The sequence below is a fragment of the Leptopilina heterotoma genome, unplaced genomic scaffold (genome assembly GCF_015476425.1).
Source record: "Leptopilina heterotoma isolate Lh14 unplaced genomic scaffold, ASM1547642v1 Lhet_52, whole genome shotgun sequence".
NCBI classification, from domain to species: Eukaryota; Metazoa; Arthropoda; class Insecta; order Hymenoptera; family Figitidae; genus Leptopilina; species Leptopilina heterotoma.
The window spans coordinates 3094926-3110754 of NW_025111114.1; the positions used below are offsets into that span (position 1 = coordinate 3094926).

The 15829-nt window shown below is 23.1% G+C and overlaps 2 protein-coding genes across 3 annotated transcripts in view; one reads left to right on the forward strand and one right to left on the reverse strand.

Moving 5' to 3' along the window:
- LOC122508019 (paired mesoderm homeobox protein 2-like) overlaps positions 1 to 15829 on the reverse strand; it is a 150520-nt gene that overhangs the window by 43255 nt on the left and 91436 nt on the right. For both annotated transcript variants that reach the window (XM_043621087.1, XM_043621089.1), the window contains one exon: positions 5929 to 6047. In XM_043621087.1, coding sequence (XP_043477022.1) covers positions 5929 to 5949 — 21 coding nt within the window. In that variant the 5' untranslated portion in view covers positions 5950 to 6047. The remainder of the gene's footprint in view (positions 1 to 5928; positions 6048 to 15829) is intronic.
- Positions 1076 to 3117, forward strand: LOC122508015 (tigger transposable element-derived protein 4-like). Its single transcript, XM_043621082.1, has 2 exons — positions 1076 to 2136; positions 2238 to 3117. The coding sequence occupies exons 1-2, from the start codon at positions 1452 to 1454 to the stop codon at positions 3062 to 3064; spliced, it is 1512 nt and encodes a 503-aa protein (XP_043477017.1). The 5' UTR covers positions 1076 to 1451; the 3' UTR covers positions 3065 to 3117.

The window sequence follows — 15829 nt, forward strand, 5'->3', positions numbered from 1 at the left end:
TAAAATTTTAAATACAAAAATTTAAAAAATTATTGAATTAATGAATGTTTCTCAAAATCAACAAATTTTTAAATAATTGAATTTTTTTTTGAAGAATTTTAATAAAAATTTTAATAATAATTACATTTTTCGAAGAAATTCGGTTAAAATTGTATTAAAAATAATTGAATTTTGGAGAAGAATTTTATTATTTTTAAAATTAAAAATATTTGAAATTTTGGTAGGAATTTAAAAGAATTTTTTGAACATAATTGATTTTCTGCAAACATTTGTAACTTTTCTAAAATTCAATTTTTTTTAGTGTTTTTAACTAAAATTCTAATTATTTTTAAATATTTTAATAAAATTGTTCGAATGAAATCAATTATTTTAAATAGAATTTAAATGAAATTTTTTTGAAAGTAATTCAATTATTTTTTTAGATTTTAAAAAAATTCTTCCCAAGAATTCAATTATTTAGGTACATAAATAATTCTTCGCAAGAGTTCAATTATTAAAGATAAATAACAAAATTATTTTCTAAAATTCAATTATTTTTAGTCATTTTAATAAAATTCTTTGCAAAATTCAATTATTTTTATAAATAATAAAATAAAATTCATCGCAGGATTTTAATTATTTATAATACAATTTTACAGGAATTACTCAAAAAATGTAATTATTCTTAAAATTTAATTTCAATTCCTCGAAAAAATCAATTATTTAAAAAAATGTTTTTTTTTAAATTCTTTGGAAGAATTCAATTATTTATATAAATAATTCTTTGAAAGAATTCAATTATGTCGACAAATAATTCTTTGAAAGAATTCAATTATGTCGACAAATAACAAAATCATTTCCGAAATTTTAATTATTTTTAGGCATTTTAATAAAATTCATTGCAACTATTCAATTATTTTCAATTATTTTTCAAAGTAATAAATTTTTTCTTGAAAATTCAATTATTTTTAAAAATTCTAATAAAAAAGTTGGAAGGAATTCAATTATTTTAATAAATAATATTTATCATAAGAATACAATTATTTTTAAAAGTAATAAATTTTTTCTTGGAAATTCAATTACAGTCGAACCTCGCTAACTGAGACTTGTCTAACTGAGAAACCTCTCTAAGTGAGAGGAATTTTCAGGTCCCGTCATTTTTACATGCAAAAACCTCCATAAGTGCGAATTTGTAACTGAGAATCATTTTTCTTGATAAAACCTCTGTAACTGAGAGAAGCGCGCTTTTCAAACCTCTATAACTGAGAATCTTTTCTATATTATAATTTTCTAAAGGTCAATATGAAAATAGGCAGTAATTAAAATTAATTTTAATTACTGCTTATTTTCATATTAACAAAGGGTCTTTCTTCAAAATACAATTATACCTATCAGACAAATTTAAATTTAGTTTCAAAACGACTGTGACAAGAAGCGCTTGCGAATCACATAGTTTATTTTTAATATTCAAAATGTCAAAGAGTAAACTTAAATCTTTTTCATTAAGTGAAAAACTAAAAATTATAAAAGAGATTGAAAGTGGAAAAAAACGAAGTGTAATAGAAAGTGAATTTAGTCTATCAACTGCCACTTTCTATAGAATATTAAAAGAAAAAGACTCTATAAAATCGCAGTGTTTTGAAGGTCGTGGAAATATGAAAAGAAAACGGTTAGTTGAATTTCATGATCTGGAAAATTGCCTTGTGGAGTGGATTAAACAAACTTTAGATAAAAATATCCCTTTGGATGGGCCCTTGTTAAAAGGAAAGGCTCTAGATTTTGCCAAAAAACTAGGAGTTCAGGAATTTAGAGCAAGTAATGGTTGGTTAGATAATTTTAAAAAACGACATTCTGTAGTTTTTAAAAAAATTGTTGGGGAAAGTAAATCTGTCGATCAGAATGTATGCGATCATTGGATTGAATATTTGCCAACTCTTTTAAAAGAATATAACCCAGACAACATCTACAACGCAGACGAGACCGGATTATTTTTCAAGTGCCTTCCGGATAAAACATTTACGTTTAAAGGACAAGATTGCAAAGGAGGAAAACAAAGTAAAGATCGCCTTACTGTTCTCCATTGTGCCAATATGACAGGGACAAAAAAATTGCCTCTTCTCTTAATTGGAAAATCAAAAAAACCTCGATGTTTTAAAGGTAAATTATTTATTTATATGTAAAGTGGTCTAAATATTAGGGTCCGTATTATTATCTGTAAATGAATTGATTATTTAACAATTTGTAATTTCTTTATACAGGTGTAAATACTCTACCCGTTGAGTATCAAAGTAACAGAAAAGCTTGGATGACGAGGCAAATATTTACGGAATGGCTACAAAAAGTTGACAAAAAAATGAAAAATGAAAAAACAAAAATTCTTCTCTTTGTAGACAACTGCACTGCCCACACGAATTTGCCAGAATTCAACAACGTAAAACTCGTTCTTTTGCCCGCTAATACTACCAGCCAATTGCAACCGTTGGATCAGGGTATTATCCACGCTTTTAAACGCCATTACCGAACACAAGTAGTCAAACATGCTTTAAAATGTATCGAGGAGAATAGTAACCAGGACATAAATGTACTTCATGCTATGAGATTTGCTCGAAAAGCGTGGTTTGCCATCACCGATGTGACCATAAAAAATTGCTTTAAAAAAGCTGGTTTTTGGAATGAAGAGGGATATGGACCAGAAGAAAGTCTCGTTGAAACTGTTCCTAGCAACGAAGAATGGAACACACTTGTGGCTGACGAAACAAATGTTATAACATTTGAGGATTTTGTACGAGTTGACGACAACATGCCTATTGCAGAAGAGCTGACAGACGATGACATTATTGCAAATTGTAACAACAATTTTGATGATGATGATTGTGAAGAAGTCGAGAATTCAACCATCGCAGAAGTTTCCATTCCAAAACAACAAGAAGTTTTAAGTGCATTAGAGACAATTCACAGATTTTTTGAATTTTCGACGAATATTAATGAATCAGTTTTTGACAAAATTTATGAACTTGAACATCATGTTAAGAATTGCACAACTAAAAAACAAACAGTAATAACAGACTTTTTTCCTAAAGCTTAATAACAATTAATAACAATTTTTATTAAATTTGTTAAATAAATAATTAAAAGGAATTTTTTATTTCGTAAAAGTAAAACTTTAATTAACAAAACCCTTACAATGCCTCTATCAGTGCAATAACCTCAGTAAGTAAGACAATCCGCTATTCGACCTTCGTAAGTGAAAACCTGTCTTACTGAGAAACCTCTATAAGTGAGAAAATTTTTTCGGTCCCTTGGATTCTCAGTTATCGAGGTTCGACTGTATTTTAAAAAATTCTAATAAAATCGTTCGCAAGAATTCAATTGTTTTCATAAATAATAAAATGCTTTTCAGGAATTCAATTATTTTCAAAAAAATGGAATACAATGCCACACAGACATTCAATTATTCTCAAAAATTTTAATAGAATTCTTTGTAAAATTTAATTATTTTTAAAAACTTTTCGCTATTCAATGATTTTTAATATCTACTATTTTCATAAAATTTGAAATCAAAATTCAATTATTTAACAAATTTTTCGAAAAAATCTTCATAAGAATTCAATTCTTTTAACGAATAATAAAAATTTCTCAGAAATTCAATTATTTAAATTAGAATTTGCATAAAATTAGTCAAAAGAAATGAATTATTTAAAAAATTTTATAAAATTCTTCGCACGAATTAAATTATTTTCATAAATATTTAAATTCTTTCATGAATAATATGAAACTCGTTGCAGGAATTCCATTTTATTAGCAGGATAAAAAAAAAGTAAATATATTTTTGATGAAAATTAGGAAAAAGTCATGAAAATAAAAAAATATGGAATGAATTTTTATTTTTGTGAAGTTTCTAAGACGAGTTTTTTTTGTTGTCAAGTTTAATTTTTCTATGGCTACTTTTTTACTACTTTTTTTTAATATTTGAAAGCTACATTTTTTCTTAAGAATATCAAATTGAGACAAAAAATGTATCAAAATTGTTAACAATTTTGATACGTTTACTAAAAGTTATTCTAAATGTTAAATAAAAATTAATTAATTAATTAATTAATTATTAAAATTGTTAACAATTTTGATACGTTTTTTGTCTCAATTTGATATCCTTAGAAAAAATGGAAAACGTTTACTAAAAATTATTCTAAATGTTAAATAAAAATTAATTAATTAATTGTTAAAATTGTTAACAATTGTTAACAATTTTGATACATTTTTTGTCTCAATTTGATATCCTTAGAAAAACAGCGACTGAAAATATATTAAGTTTGATGACTTTCCACTAATTTAGATTGCTCCCAAAAGTCCGATACTCTAATTCATTCCAACTGCCGCATAAGAAATTGAAATTACTCCAAATTATTCCTCACTAAAAAGGTCACTCTCCATATAGTTTGTGATCAATTCGTACCGACTTTTATTGTATAATGTAAAACAGTGTCCGGTTGGCTTGTGCCTTGCAGGGGGTTCAATATGAGCGTATAAGGAAGAGAAACACCCCCGTTAACAGAGCATGACCCCCCCGTCACATTACACCCCCTTATTCCTTCTTGTCTGTTCGCGTAGAGTGGCAGCGGTTACGAATAATTATGCATTCATGCTAATCCACGTGGTGGACATTATCATATGTCAAGGGTTGAAGCATTCTTTTTTCATTTTTTTTTTTTTTCAAAAGTGTACGGGAGGTTGGGCGTGCATACGGAATTTTCGAACGATAATATAAAAGGCGCATATATAGAGCGCTTTATAGTTTGTTCTCGACCCCTAATTTTTCAGATGCCTTATCTGCGAGTCCTCGATTTGAGATCATTGTCATTAGACATGCTTGATGGACGTTTTACGATATATGATGGAAAAGCAAAAAGGCCAAGCGAACTAATGAAAAAAGAAAGAGGAGAAAAAATTATTATATATTCCGAATGAAAACGTGACATAAGGCGCACTTTTCGGGTGACCGCACGTGACATTTAATCAGTAGAGGGGATGATGATATTACACCCGATGAAAGAGTCAAATGTTGCGAAATCATTGATCTTAATAGTTTTAATTTTTCATCGTCATCGATCAAATCGAGAGTGCATTTTGTGTCCTACTATCTGGCGCGCGAGCATTCGTCATTTTCAAAAGGACTGGTGAGTTGGAGCATATTTACCATTGTATAGTAGACTATTGACGCTTTGGGGTAAATAGGCGAATAGTGACTGGTGATTTTCTATTTAGACCGTAAAAGGAACTCTTAAATTTTCTGCGCTACTGTCGGAAATCGTTTCCTAACTTTATACTCCCAGAAGACAGAGAGAGAGAGTATACAAATTCGTTGCATGCTATGGACAATGATTTATTTTAATTTGCTTCGTAAACTTGGCACATTTGCGTGATTCATCGCAAGGAATGATGATGTGCGGAAAATACGGTATTTGTGTTTACGTCAAATTTATCCATTGTACAAATGAACACTTTTCGAAAACAAAAACAAATACATAAAATGATTTTTCAGAAAAGTAAACAAATGTTGATTTTTGTGACAACAAAAAAATAATATGGCTCGAATCAGTGAAAGTATTTAAAAATACGGACTTTACGGACCAAAAATGAAAAATTACGGACCAATCACTGACAAATTCAACTATGTTCAAAATTTAAACATTAATATTAAATATAATTAATTAATTTAATTAATATTAGTTTAATTAAACTAATATAATTAACTTTAATCCATCAAAGGATTAATTCTTTCCAAATCGTTAACGAATGGTTTTGCTTTTGATTTGGGAACAGATTTCAGTCTTGGAACAAACAATTCAAAACTGAATTATTTTAATCTGTTTTGGTGTTCACTCGGTGTTCACTAAAGAACTAAAACTAAACTCCCTTTCTTACTTTTTCAAAACTTTTAACAAGACTCACCGCTCGTTGATTCTCATCCATTCGTCTTCCATCCTTTCTTTAGAAATCACGTACGTACAATTCTCTTCAAAAACAGATTTCGGTAGAAAACACTTTTATCACTCACTTCCACTTGAAAACTGCAACATAAAAAAGAAAAATTCGCCATATTGTAAACTGAAGAGAGCAAAAAATCGATTGTTTGATTGAAATTTCACAATTTTTCCTTTGAAAAAAATATAAATGGTTTGCTAATTGTATATACATGTCTTCAGCCATATGGTCACTAATTTTTTTTTTCCAATTTTTCAGAGTTATAAATTTAATTGCTTTGTACAATGCATTAAATTGAAAGGCACGTGTCTGCATTAATGTAGGAGAAATTATAGTCTCGTGTGGAAGAGACAATTAAATAGTACAACATGTGTTAATATAATTACGTTCTTTTTGTTCCTCAATTATTATTCTGCATTAAATTCAAATTACTCTTTGGCCTTATATTCAAACTTACAACTAAAAAAATACTATAATATAGTATTTTTTGAGTATTTTTATTATATTCACTGATGCGACCAAAAATTGAACATTTTCTAATTGTTTATAATTTTAAATCCTAAAATTCATTCTTTCATTTTTTGTCCCTCACACTCTGAACTTGTCTTTTGTCTATACTTTTGATTTTTGTTAACTTTAGATAGATTGTATATTTTATTATTATATTATTATGTTATAATTATTTTTATATTTTACAATTAATTCAAAATTGTAATGACAAATAGAAATCATCAGAATTTTTTTCACTTCTTTTCATTAGAAGCCTAAAATTTTGTTAAATATTATGTTTTGTCAAATTGAAATTATGCAGATTTTTGTTCTTTACTTCTAAGGAAAATTAGAAAATTGTTAAACAACTGTGATTAAGAAATAGAAAATTTATTTATTTTGCATTATTTTTCTTTATGAATCACAATTTTTTTAACAAAATTATTATTTTGTTTTAGAAAAAGAAGAAAAATATTTGCACAATATTCCTATTTTTAATCTTATTTGTGGAACAGGATTTTCCACAGGAATTAAAACATTCAAAACATTCAAATTCAAACCTTTTTTAAATTAAACAACTTATAAAAGTATTTTTTATAAAACATGAAGATATCGATTGCTCCGAGTCGAAGACTCGGAGTGATCGATATCTTCATGTTTTATAATAATTAAAAATGACCGAGAGATAAAATCATTATTTTATATTATAAGAATATTGTTACTGTAACTTCATCAAAATTATTTTCATTATTTTAATTCAATTATTATTTTCTAGAATATTTTTAATTATTTTTTATGAAAATAATAATTAAATTCCTTAAAAAAAATTTATTATTTATGAAAATAATTGAATTCCTGTGAAATTTTTATTATTTATGAAAATAATTAAATGTTTGCATACAATATTATTAAAAAAATTTTTTAATAATTGAATTCTTTTTGGGAAATTTTATTAAAATAGTAGATATTGAAAATCATTGAAATTAGAAAATTTTTTGAAAATAATTTAAGGACAAGAATTTTTTTGACATTTATGAAAATAATTGAACTCTGGAGAAGAATTTTGTTATTTATAAAGATAATTGAGATGAAAAATTAATTTTTTTTAAAAAGTTTATTTTAATTATACTTGAAATTATATTTTTAAAGTTTTTATTTTCTAATATATATTGAAATGAAGAATTTCCAAAAAAATTGAAATTTTGTAAAATTGAATTGTAAACAAATGAATTTACAAAATCTCAAAGATCTTTTTCAAACTTTATTAAAAATATTGTATTTATAGAAGACTTTTTAGTTAAAATCAAGAAAAAAAATTTAATTTTGGAAAAGTTACAAATTATTGCAGAAATTCAATTATTTTCAAAAGTAATAAAATTCTTAGCAAAAATTACATATTGTTCAAAAATAAATAAAATTCTTCCTTGGGATTCAATTATTTTCACAAATAATAAAACTCATTGCAGAATTTCAATTATTTTTAATACAATTTTAATTTTTAATCGAATTTCTCGAAAAATGTAATTATTATTCTTAAAAATTTTATTAAAAGAATTAAAGAATTCCTTAAAAAAAATTTATTATTTATGAAAATAATTGAATTTCTGTGAAATTTTTATTATTTATGAAAATAATTGAATGTTTGCATACAATTTTATTAAAACTTTTTTTAAATAATTGAATTCGTTTTGGGAAATTTTATTAAAATTTTAGATATTGAAAATCATTGAAATTAGAAAAATGCATTTTATTTTTGAAAATAATTGAAATTAGGACAAGAATTTTTTTGACATTTATGAAAATAATTGAACTTTCGAGAAGAATTTTGTTATTTAGAATGATAATTGGAATTTTCACGAGAATTTCTTTTCAAATTTTGAACATAGTTGAATTTTATAAGAATTTTATTTCTTTTTGAAAATAATTTAATTTCTGCATTTGTAATTTCTCCAAAATTGAATTTTGTTTATTGTTTTCAACAAAAATTTAAATTAGAAAATTTTTATATTGTATTATTTTTAAAATTGCTAATTTTATTTAATAAAAGTCAGTAAGAAGTTAGTCGCGCGAATTGTTGCTAATTGTTTATAATTTTAAATCCTAAAATTATGATTGTAAACCTAATTACAATTTTTATTTACAATATACAATTTGGTATATTACCTACATAATTTTGAACCTGTGCATAAAAATATATTTTCTTCAAACGAAAACAATTTTTACGACAATTATTCTAAATAATAAAATATTTATTATGTAATTTATTCAACGACCGTTTATAGAGTGATTTTTGCAACCCCCTCGAGATTTACGACTCGTTCCTGAATGCTTTCATTCAAAGTGTATATCATTTTCGAGGAATCACTTACGCTTAAATATTTTTGCACATGCATCAGCAGTTGTGTGTTTGAAAATGTGGGTGCGGGAAAGCTTATATCAGTTAGTCACGACATTCGAGGAAATTGAAATTATACAATATACATTCATGTATTTCTCTATATATTTGTGTTGAAACATACATATATATAGATTATATAGCATTCGCAGTGAAAATATGCCAACAGTTGTGTGGCATGAAATTATCATTAACCGCACTGGCGCAAAACTAGGGTGCTTTTCTGTTATACATGACATATAATGACAAATGAATTTTTATTTCCCACTTTTTCCAAAAAAAAAAAAAAAAAAAAAATTCAACTTCACTATCATCATCTCTCTTTTTCTTTTCAAATATTTCCGTATATACTCTTCTTCGATATTAAACGATTTGTCATGGCTGTCTTCTCCTTTTCTTTTTTTTCTCCTGTTGCCCATAACATTGGTGGTTTGTCTTCTGGGAAAAAGGAGAGTAACTCTACTTTTTGAGATAATTTTTCTTATAGAGACGAGAAGTATATTTGCGCTTTTAAGGAAGTGCACAAAGACAGAAAAAAAAATATTTCCCTTTACAGTGTCGAAATGGGTGTAAACATATTCCTTTTTTTTACATTTTTTGTCAAAAAGAATTTTATTAATGGTTAAAATATTCTCACAAAACACAAAAATGTAAAGAAATTTTTTGAATTAAAAAATTGTTTCAAAATCTTGTTCGAAATGTTTCAAATTTCTAAAAAAGTAAATATTTAAAAAAATCCAATAAATTATTTGTAAAAAGATTTATTTTTAGAGTAAGAAAATATATTTTTTCAAAAATTCAATTATTTTCAAAAGCATAATAACATTCTTCTCAAAAATTCAATTATCTTCACAAATTTATTAAAATTCTCGTCAAAATTTCAATTATCTTTAGAAATAATTAAATTAGGTATTCTCCGAAATTCAATTATTCTAGGCAAAATTTCAATTTATTTTCAAAAATTTTCCTCAATTCAATAATTTTTAATATCTATTTTAATAAAATTTTCCAAAAGAATTCAATTATTTAATAAAAATTTTACAGGAATTCAATTATTTACAAATTTTTTATAAATTTCTTCGCAATCATTCAATTATTTTCATAAATAATAAAATTTTCACAGGGATTCAATTCTTTTCGTAAATATTAAAATTCTTTTTAGTAATTCAATTATTTTCATAAATAATAAAACTCATTGCAGAATTTAAATTATTGTAAATAGAATTTTAATCAAATTCGTCGAAAAATGTAATTATTCTTAAAAATTTTATTAAAATTCGTCAAAAGAATTCAGTTATTTAAAAATTTATTGATAAAATTCTTTATGAGAATTCAATTTTAAGAAACATGCAATTATTCAATAAATTGTTTTTTGTATTTGAATAATTGAATTCTCGTAGAACTTTCTAATAAGAATTGATTTAAAAGTTAATTTCACTTAAAATTTTGAATAATAATTATTGAATATTAAAAGCATTCCAGCGTGAATTTTTAAAAATAATTTAATTTTGAAAAGGTTTCATATTAAAATCTTTGAAAATTTTCATTTTCCATAATTTTAAGTAACAATTCTGTAGAAAATTAATTTTTTTGAAAAAGTATATTTCAATTTTACTTGAAATTATATTTATTTTAAAGTTTTTATTTTCTAATTATATATTGTAGGGTAATGAAGAATTTTCAAAAAATTGAAATTTTGTAAAATTGAATTGTAAACAAATGAATTAAAAAATTCTCAAAGAACTTTTTCAAAAATTATTAAAAATAATGAATTAATTTGTAGAAGAATTTTAATAACAAACAGTAAAAAAAAATTTAGTTTTGGCGAAATTACAAATTATTGCAGAAATTCAATTATTTTCAAAAGTACAATAAAATTCTTCGATGAAATTCAATTATGTTCAATAATTTTTATAAATTTTCGTCAAAATTTCAATTATCATTATTAATAATAAATTATTTTCAGAAATACAATTATTTTCAAAAAATTTTCCTCAAACGAATGATTTTCAATGTCTACTATTTTAATCTCGAAAAAAATTCAATTATTAAAAAAATTTTTTGACAAAATTCTACGCAAAAATTTAATTATGTTCATAAAATAATCAAAATTTCACAGGCATTCAATTATTTACAAATTTTTTTTATAAATTTCTTCTAAATAATTCAATTATTTTCATAAATAATAAAATTTTTTTCTAAAAACTTTTATTAAAATTCGTCGAAAGAATTCAATTTATAAATAAATTATGTTTTTCTATTTAAATAATTGAATTTTCTAATAAAAATTGATTTAAAAATTAATTCCACCTAAAATTTCAGATTATAATTGAAATATTCAAAGTATTATTTTTAGAAATAATGGAATTTTGAAAAGGTTTCGTATTAAAATCTTTGAAAATTTTAATTTTTCATACTCTTAAATAACAATTCTGCAGAAAATTAATTTTTTGAAAAAGTTTATTTCAATTTAACTTGAAATTATATTTTTAAAGTTTTTATTTTCTAATATATATTGAAATGAAGAATTTCCAAAAAATTGAATTGTAAACAAATGTATTTAAAAATTCTCAAAGATATGTTTTTCAAACCTTATAAAAAATAATGTGTTTATAGAAGAATTCCCAAATAATAAAACTCATTGCAGAATTTCCATTAATTTTTAATTTTAATACAATTTTAATTTTTAATCAAATTTCTTGAAAAATGTAATTATTATTGAAAATTTTAGATAATCAAATTCGTCAAAAGAATTCAATAATTTAAAAATTTGTCGATAAAATTCTTTATGAGAATTGAATTTTAAGAATCATTCAATCAATAAATTATTTATTTTTTATTTAAATAATTTAATTCTAGTAGAATTTTCTAATAGAAATTGATTTAAAAATGAATTTCAGTCAAAATTTTAGATAACAATTAAATATTAAAAGCAATATAGGTAGCGTGAATTTTTAGATATAATTGAATTTTGAAATTATTTTTTTTGAAAAAGATTAATTGAATTTTTTTTTATATTATTTAAAGTTTTTATTTTCTAATATATATTTAATTGAAGAATTTACGAATAATTAAAATTTCGTAAAATTGAATATTTTAAACAAATGGATTTGAAAATTGTCAAAGAAGTTTTTCAAAAATTATTAAAGATAATATTGATTTAAAGAAGAATTTTAGTTAAAAATTCTTGAAATAATAATTGAATTGGTAAATAATATAATTGATAAATTTTATCATTCGGTCATATTTTATAGTTGAGAAAAATTTAATTTATAATATAGTTTTATGTAAAATGCTCTATTATTTGACTCGGTTATATTTTTGTCAGTAATTGGTCCGTAATTTTTAATTTATTGTTGGTCCGTTAGTCCATGTTTTCTAAATACTTTCTCTGATTCGAGCCCTGAAGTAAATTTTTATTAAAAATAAATTTAGTCGAAATAACTCAGTGAATCCGATAAAGACATAAAAATCGTATTATAAATTCAAGTGTCACAAAGCATTATATTCATTACACCAAGAGAACACTTTCTTGAAAAATTTCAATACATTTTTCAAAATTGTTTTCTTTATAAAAAAAAAATTAACTTCCATAGACTAAGCTTGAATGCAAAATTTGCCTTAATGATGATGACTGATCATCAATTTTTTCTCTCAGCTATATATATGCGATTCAAACATTCCCATAGAAAATATACGTCCAGGTGGCACTCGACCGCACTTCACTTTTCAAAAGAGGATTGCCATTTTCCTTATTATATTCTTCGGAAAGGAGAAAAAAAAACTAATCCCTTGTATAATAGAGAAAGACAAACATAATTCTCTCTTCCGTAAAGGTGGAAGATAAACAAAACTGAGAAAGAAAATACTCAATTTTCCTCGTGTAAAAAGGAGAAAAAGAGGATGTATACGATGAAATATCAGGAAAAAAAATTTTCTTATAGGGGAAAATAAAAGAGAGAGGGGGAGAAAGAGAGAGAAAGAGAGAGAGAGAAAAGAAAAAGTGCGTCTAGAGTGCAATTGAATAGGAATATAATACGAAAATACAAGGGACACTGAATACCTTGAATGACAATGAGGGACCTGATTTTAGAATATGAGCTCATTAATGGGTCAGTTCGTCAAGATTTTTCGGACCCCTACTGCTACTTCACTTGGGATATTTAATGCACAAGAACTTCTTTTCTGCATTTTGTCAACCCCCTTTATATGTGGGCCCATTGCAACAACACCTTTTAATAACCTTTCGCAACAAAATCTGCCATTTGTTACATAATTTGTTTCTCACCCACTATATTCCACTAGTTTATTAGTTCTCTTGTGTCTGCAAAATTTTTTACTCTAATTTATGTCCCTCATTAGGATTCTCTTTAAAGTGTGGGAATTTAAAAAAAAAAAAAAAAGAAAAAAACTCATAACAATAAAAAGTAAATTTTAAATTAAGATCAGTCTTAAATTCAGCACTGTCTGCACTTTTTTTTACTCAAAATTATTTTCTTAAAAAAATATTATTTTAATGAGTTCGTTTATTTATTACTATTTTCATTATTGTCATTATTATTGTTGTTATTATTATTATTATAATTATTATTATTATAATTATTATTATTATTATTACTAAATACAATTCGCGTGAGACTGTGTTCTCGCTCTCTTTTTTAAATAAAATTATCAATTTTAAAAATAATAGAACGTAAAAATTTTTAATTCAACTTTTTTTTTCATAAAAATAAAATATAAATTGGAATATAAAGTTTTAATATTATTATAATAATTATAATAATCATATATTCTGACATAGGTAATTCAGGGAAAAAGTCAGGAATTTTTATTAAAAGTACTGAATAAAAATAAATTTTTAGAATTTATAAGAAAATTCTGAATTTTTGTGTCTATATTGTTTGACTCATAAACTATATAAAATTACCATGAATTTTAATACAGAACAATCAATTTTTCCAATTTCTGTCAAAAATTTCTTTTTAAATAACTTAAACCCTGAACAACTATCATAAAAAAAATAAATTATTTAAGGAATAATTTTACTTAAATATTTTAAAATTAATTCAATTTTAAAAGAGTTGCGTTTACAATAATTTTCATAAATAAATGAACTTCAAATGGTTTAAATATGAAATTTTGTAAAATTTCAATGTTGAAAGAATTTAATTAGAAATTTTAAAAAACTTAGATTTTTGGAAAATTTTCATAATTCAAAATCTTCTAAAATTAATTAAATTTGTCAATATATATTAAATTAATTATATAAAAATAAAGGATTTACAGAAGAATTTTAGTTAAAAACACTAAAAAAATTAAATTTTGAAGAAATTACAAATAATTGCAGAAATTCAATTATTTTCAAAAGTTTATTAAAATTCTTATCACAAAATTCAGTTATTTTCAAAAATTTTCCTCATTTTTAATGATTTTCAATATCTACTATTTTAATAAAATTACCTAAAAGAATTCAATTATTTAATGAAAATTTCACAGGAATTCAATTATTTACAATCTCTTTATAAATTTCTTCGCAAACATTCAATTATTTTTATAAATAATAAAATTTTTACAGGGATTCAATTATAGTTTCTTAAATAATAAAATTCTTTTTTGGAATTCAATTATTTTCATAAACAATAAAACTCATTGCAGAATTTCAATTATTTTTAATAGAATTTAAAATTTTTAATCGAATTTTTCGAAAAATGTAATTATATTCTTAAAAATTTTTATTAAAAGTCGTCAAAAGAATACAATTTTTTAAAAATTTTGTTGATAAATTTTTTATGAAAATTCAATTTTAAGAAACATGCAGTTATTCAAAAAATTTGTTTTTTTTATTTAAATAATCGAATTCTTGTAGAACTTTCTAATAAAAATTGATTTAAAAATGGATTTCAATTAAAATTTTAGATTATAATTGAATATTAAAAGCATTAGAGTGTAAATTTTTAGAAATAATTGAATTTTAAAAATGTTTCAAATTAAAATCTTTGAAAATCTAAATTTTTTATATTTTTAACTAACAATTCTGTAGAAAATTAATTTTTTTAATAAAGTTTATATTTCAATTTTACTTGAAATTATATTTTCCTCATTTCAATGATTTTCAATATCTACTATTTTAATAAAATTACTCAAAAGAATTAAATTTTAAGAAACATTCAATTATTCAATAAATAATTTACTTTTGTATTTAAATAATTTCGGTATTTTTTTCAAGGACCTTAATTTAAATAATTGAATTCTTGTAGATTTTTCTAATAAGAAATTAATTAATCAAGAACTAATAACTCCGAGTCTTCGACTCGTAGTGATCGATTTCTTCATGATTTATAACAATATTTTGAAAGTTGATTAATTTCAAAAAGGTTTGAATTTGAATGTTTTGAAGAATTTTAATTCCTACGAAAAAATAATAATAATTAAATATTTAAGAAAGAAATTATTGTTTTCGAATAATTTGACAATTAAAGATATATTCGTAAATAAATTTAACAGAACATTTTTTCCAATAAAATTGTTTTCCTTATTTTCTAAAAATTCAAAAATTTTCAGTTTCATTTTCAATTAAATTTTCTAATTGCCAAATTTTTTTTTAAATTTTCTAATTTGTAATATTTTAATATAAATCATGAAAAAATACCTGCATATTTTCGATTTGTTAAACGATATTTTTTAAAGAAAAAAACAACAAAAGCATTATTATTATTATTAATATTGTTTGTATAGTTTTGGTTGGTACCATAATCGAGATTAAAAATAACAAACCTAATTACTGCATATACATAAATCAGTCTTTTTTAAAAAGCAGTTTTTTAGAAAAATGCTTTTTTAAAAAATTAATCGATTGTCTTTTAAGTTTGAGTCACCCTGCGTTCTTGTAACTTCCTTTAAATATAATTAAGGCTGTTATTCACTTTACGCCTTCCCGCATTATGAATGTTTCACCAGAAAAAGATTTATTTTAACGCATTTAAC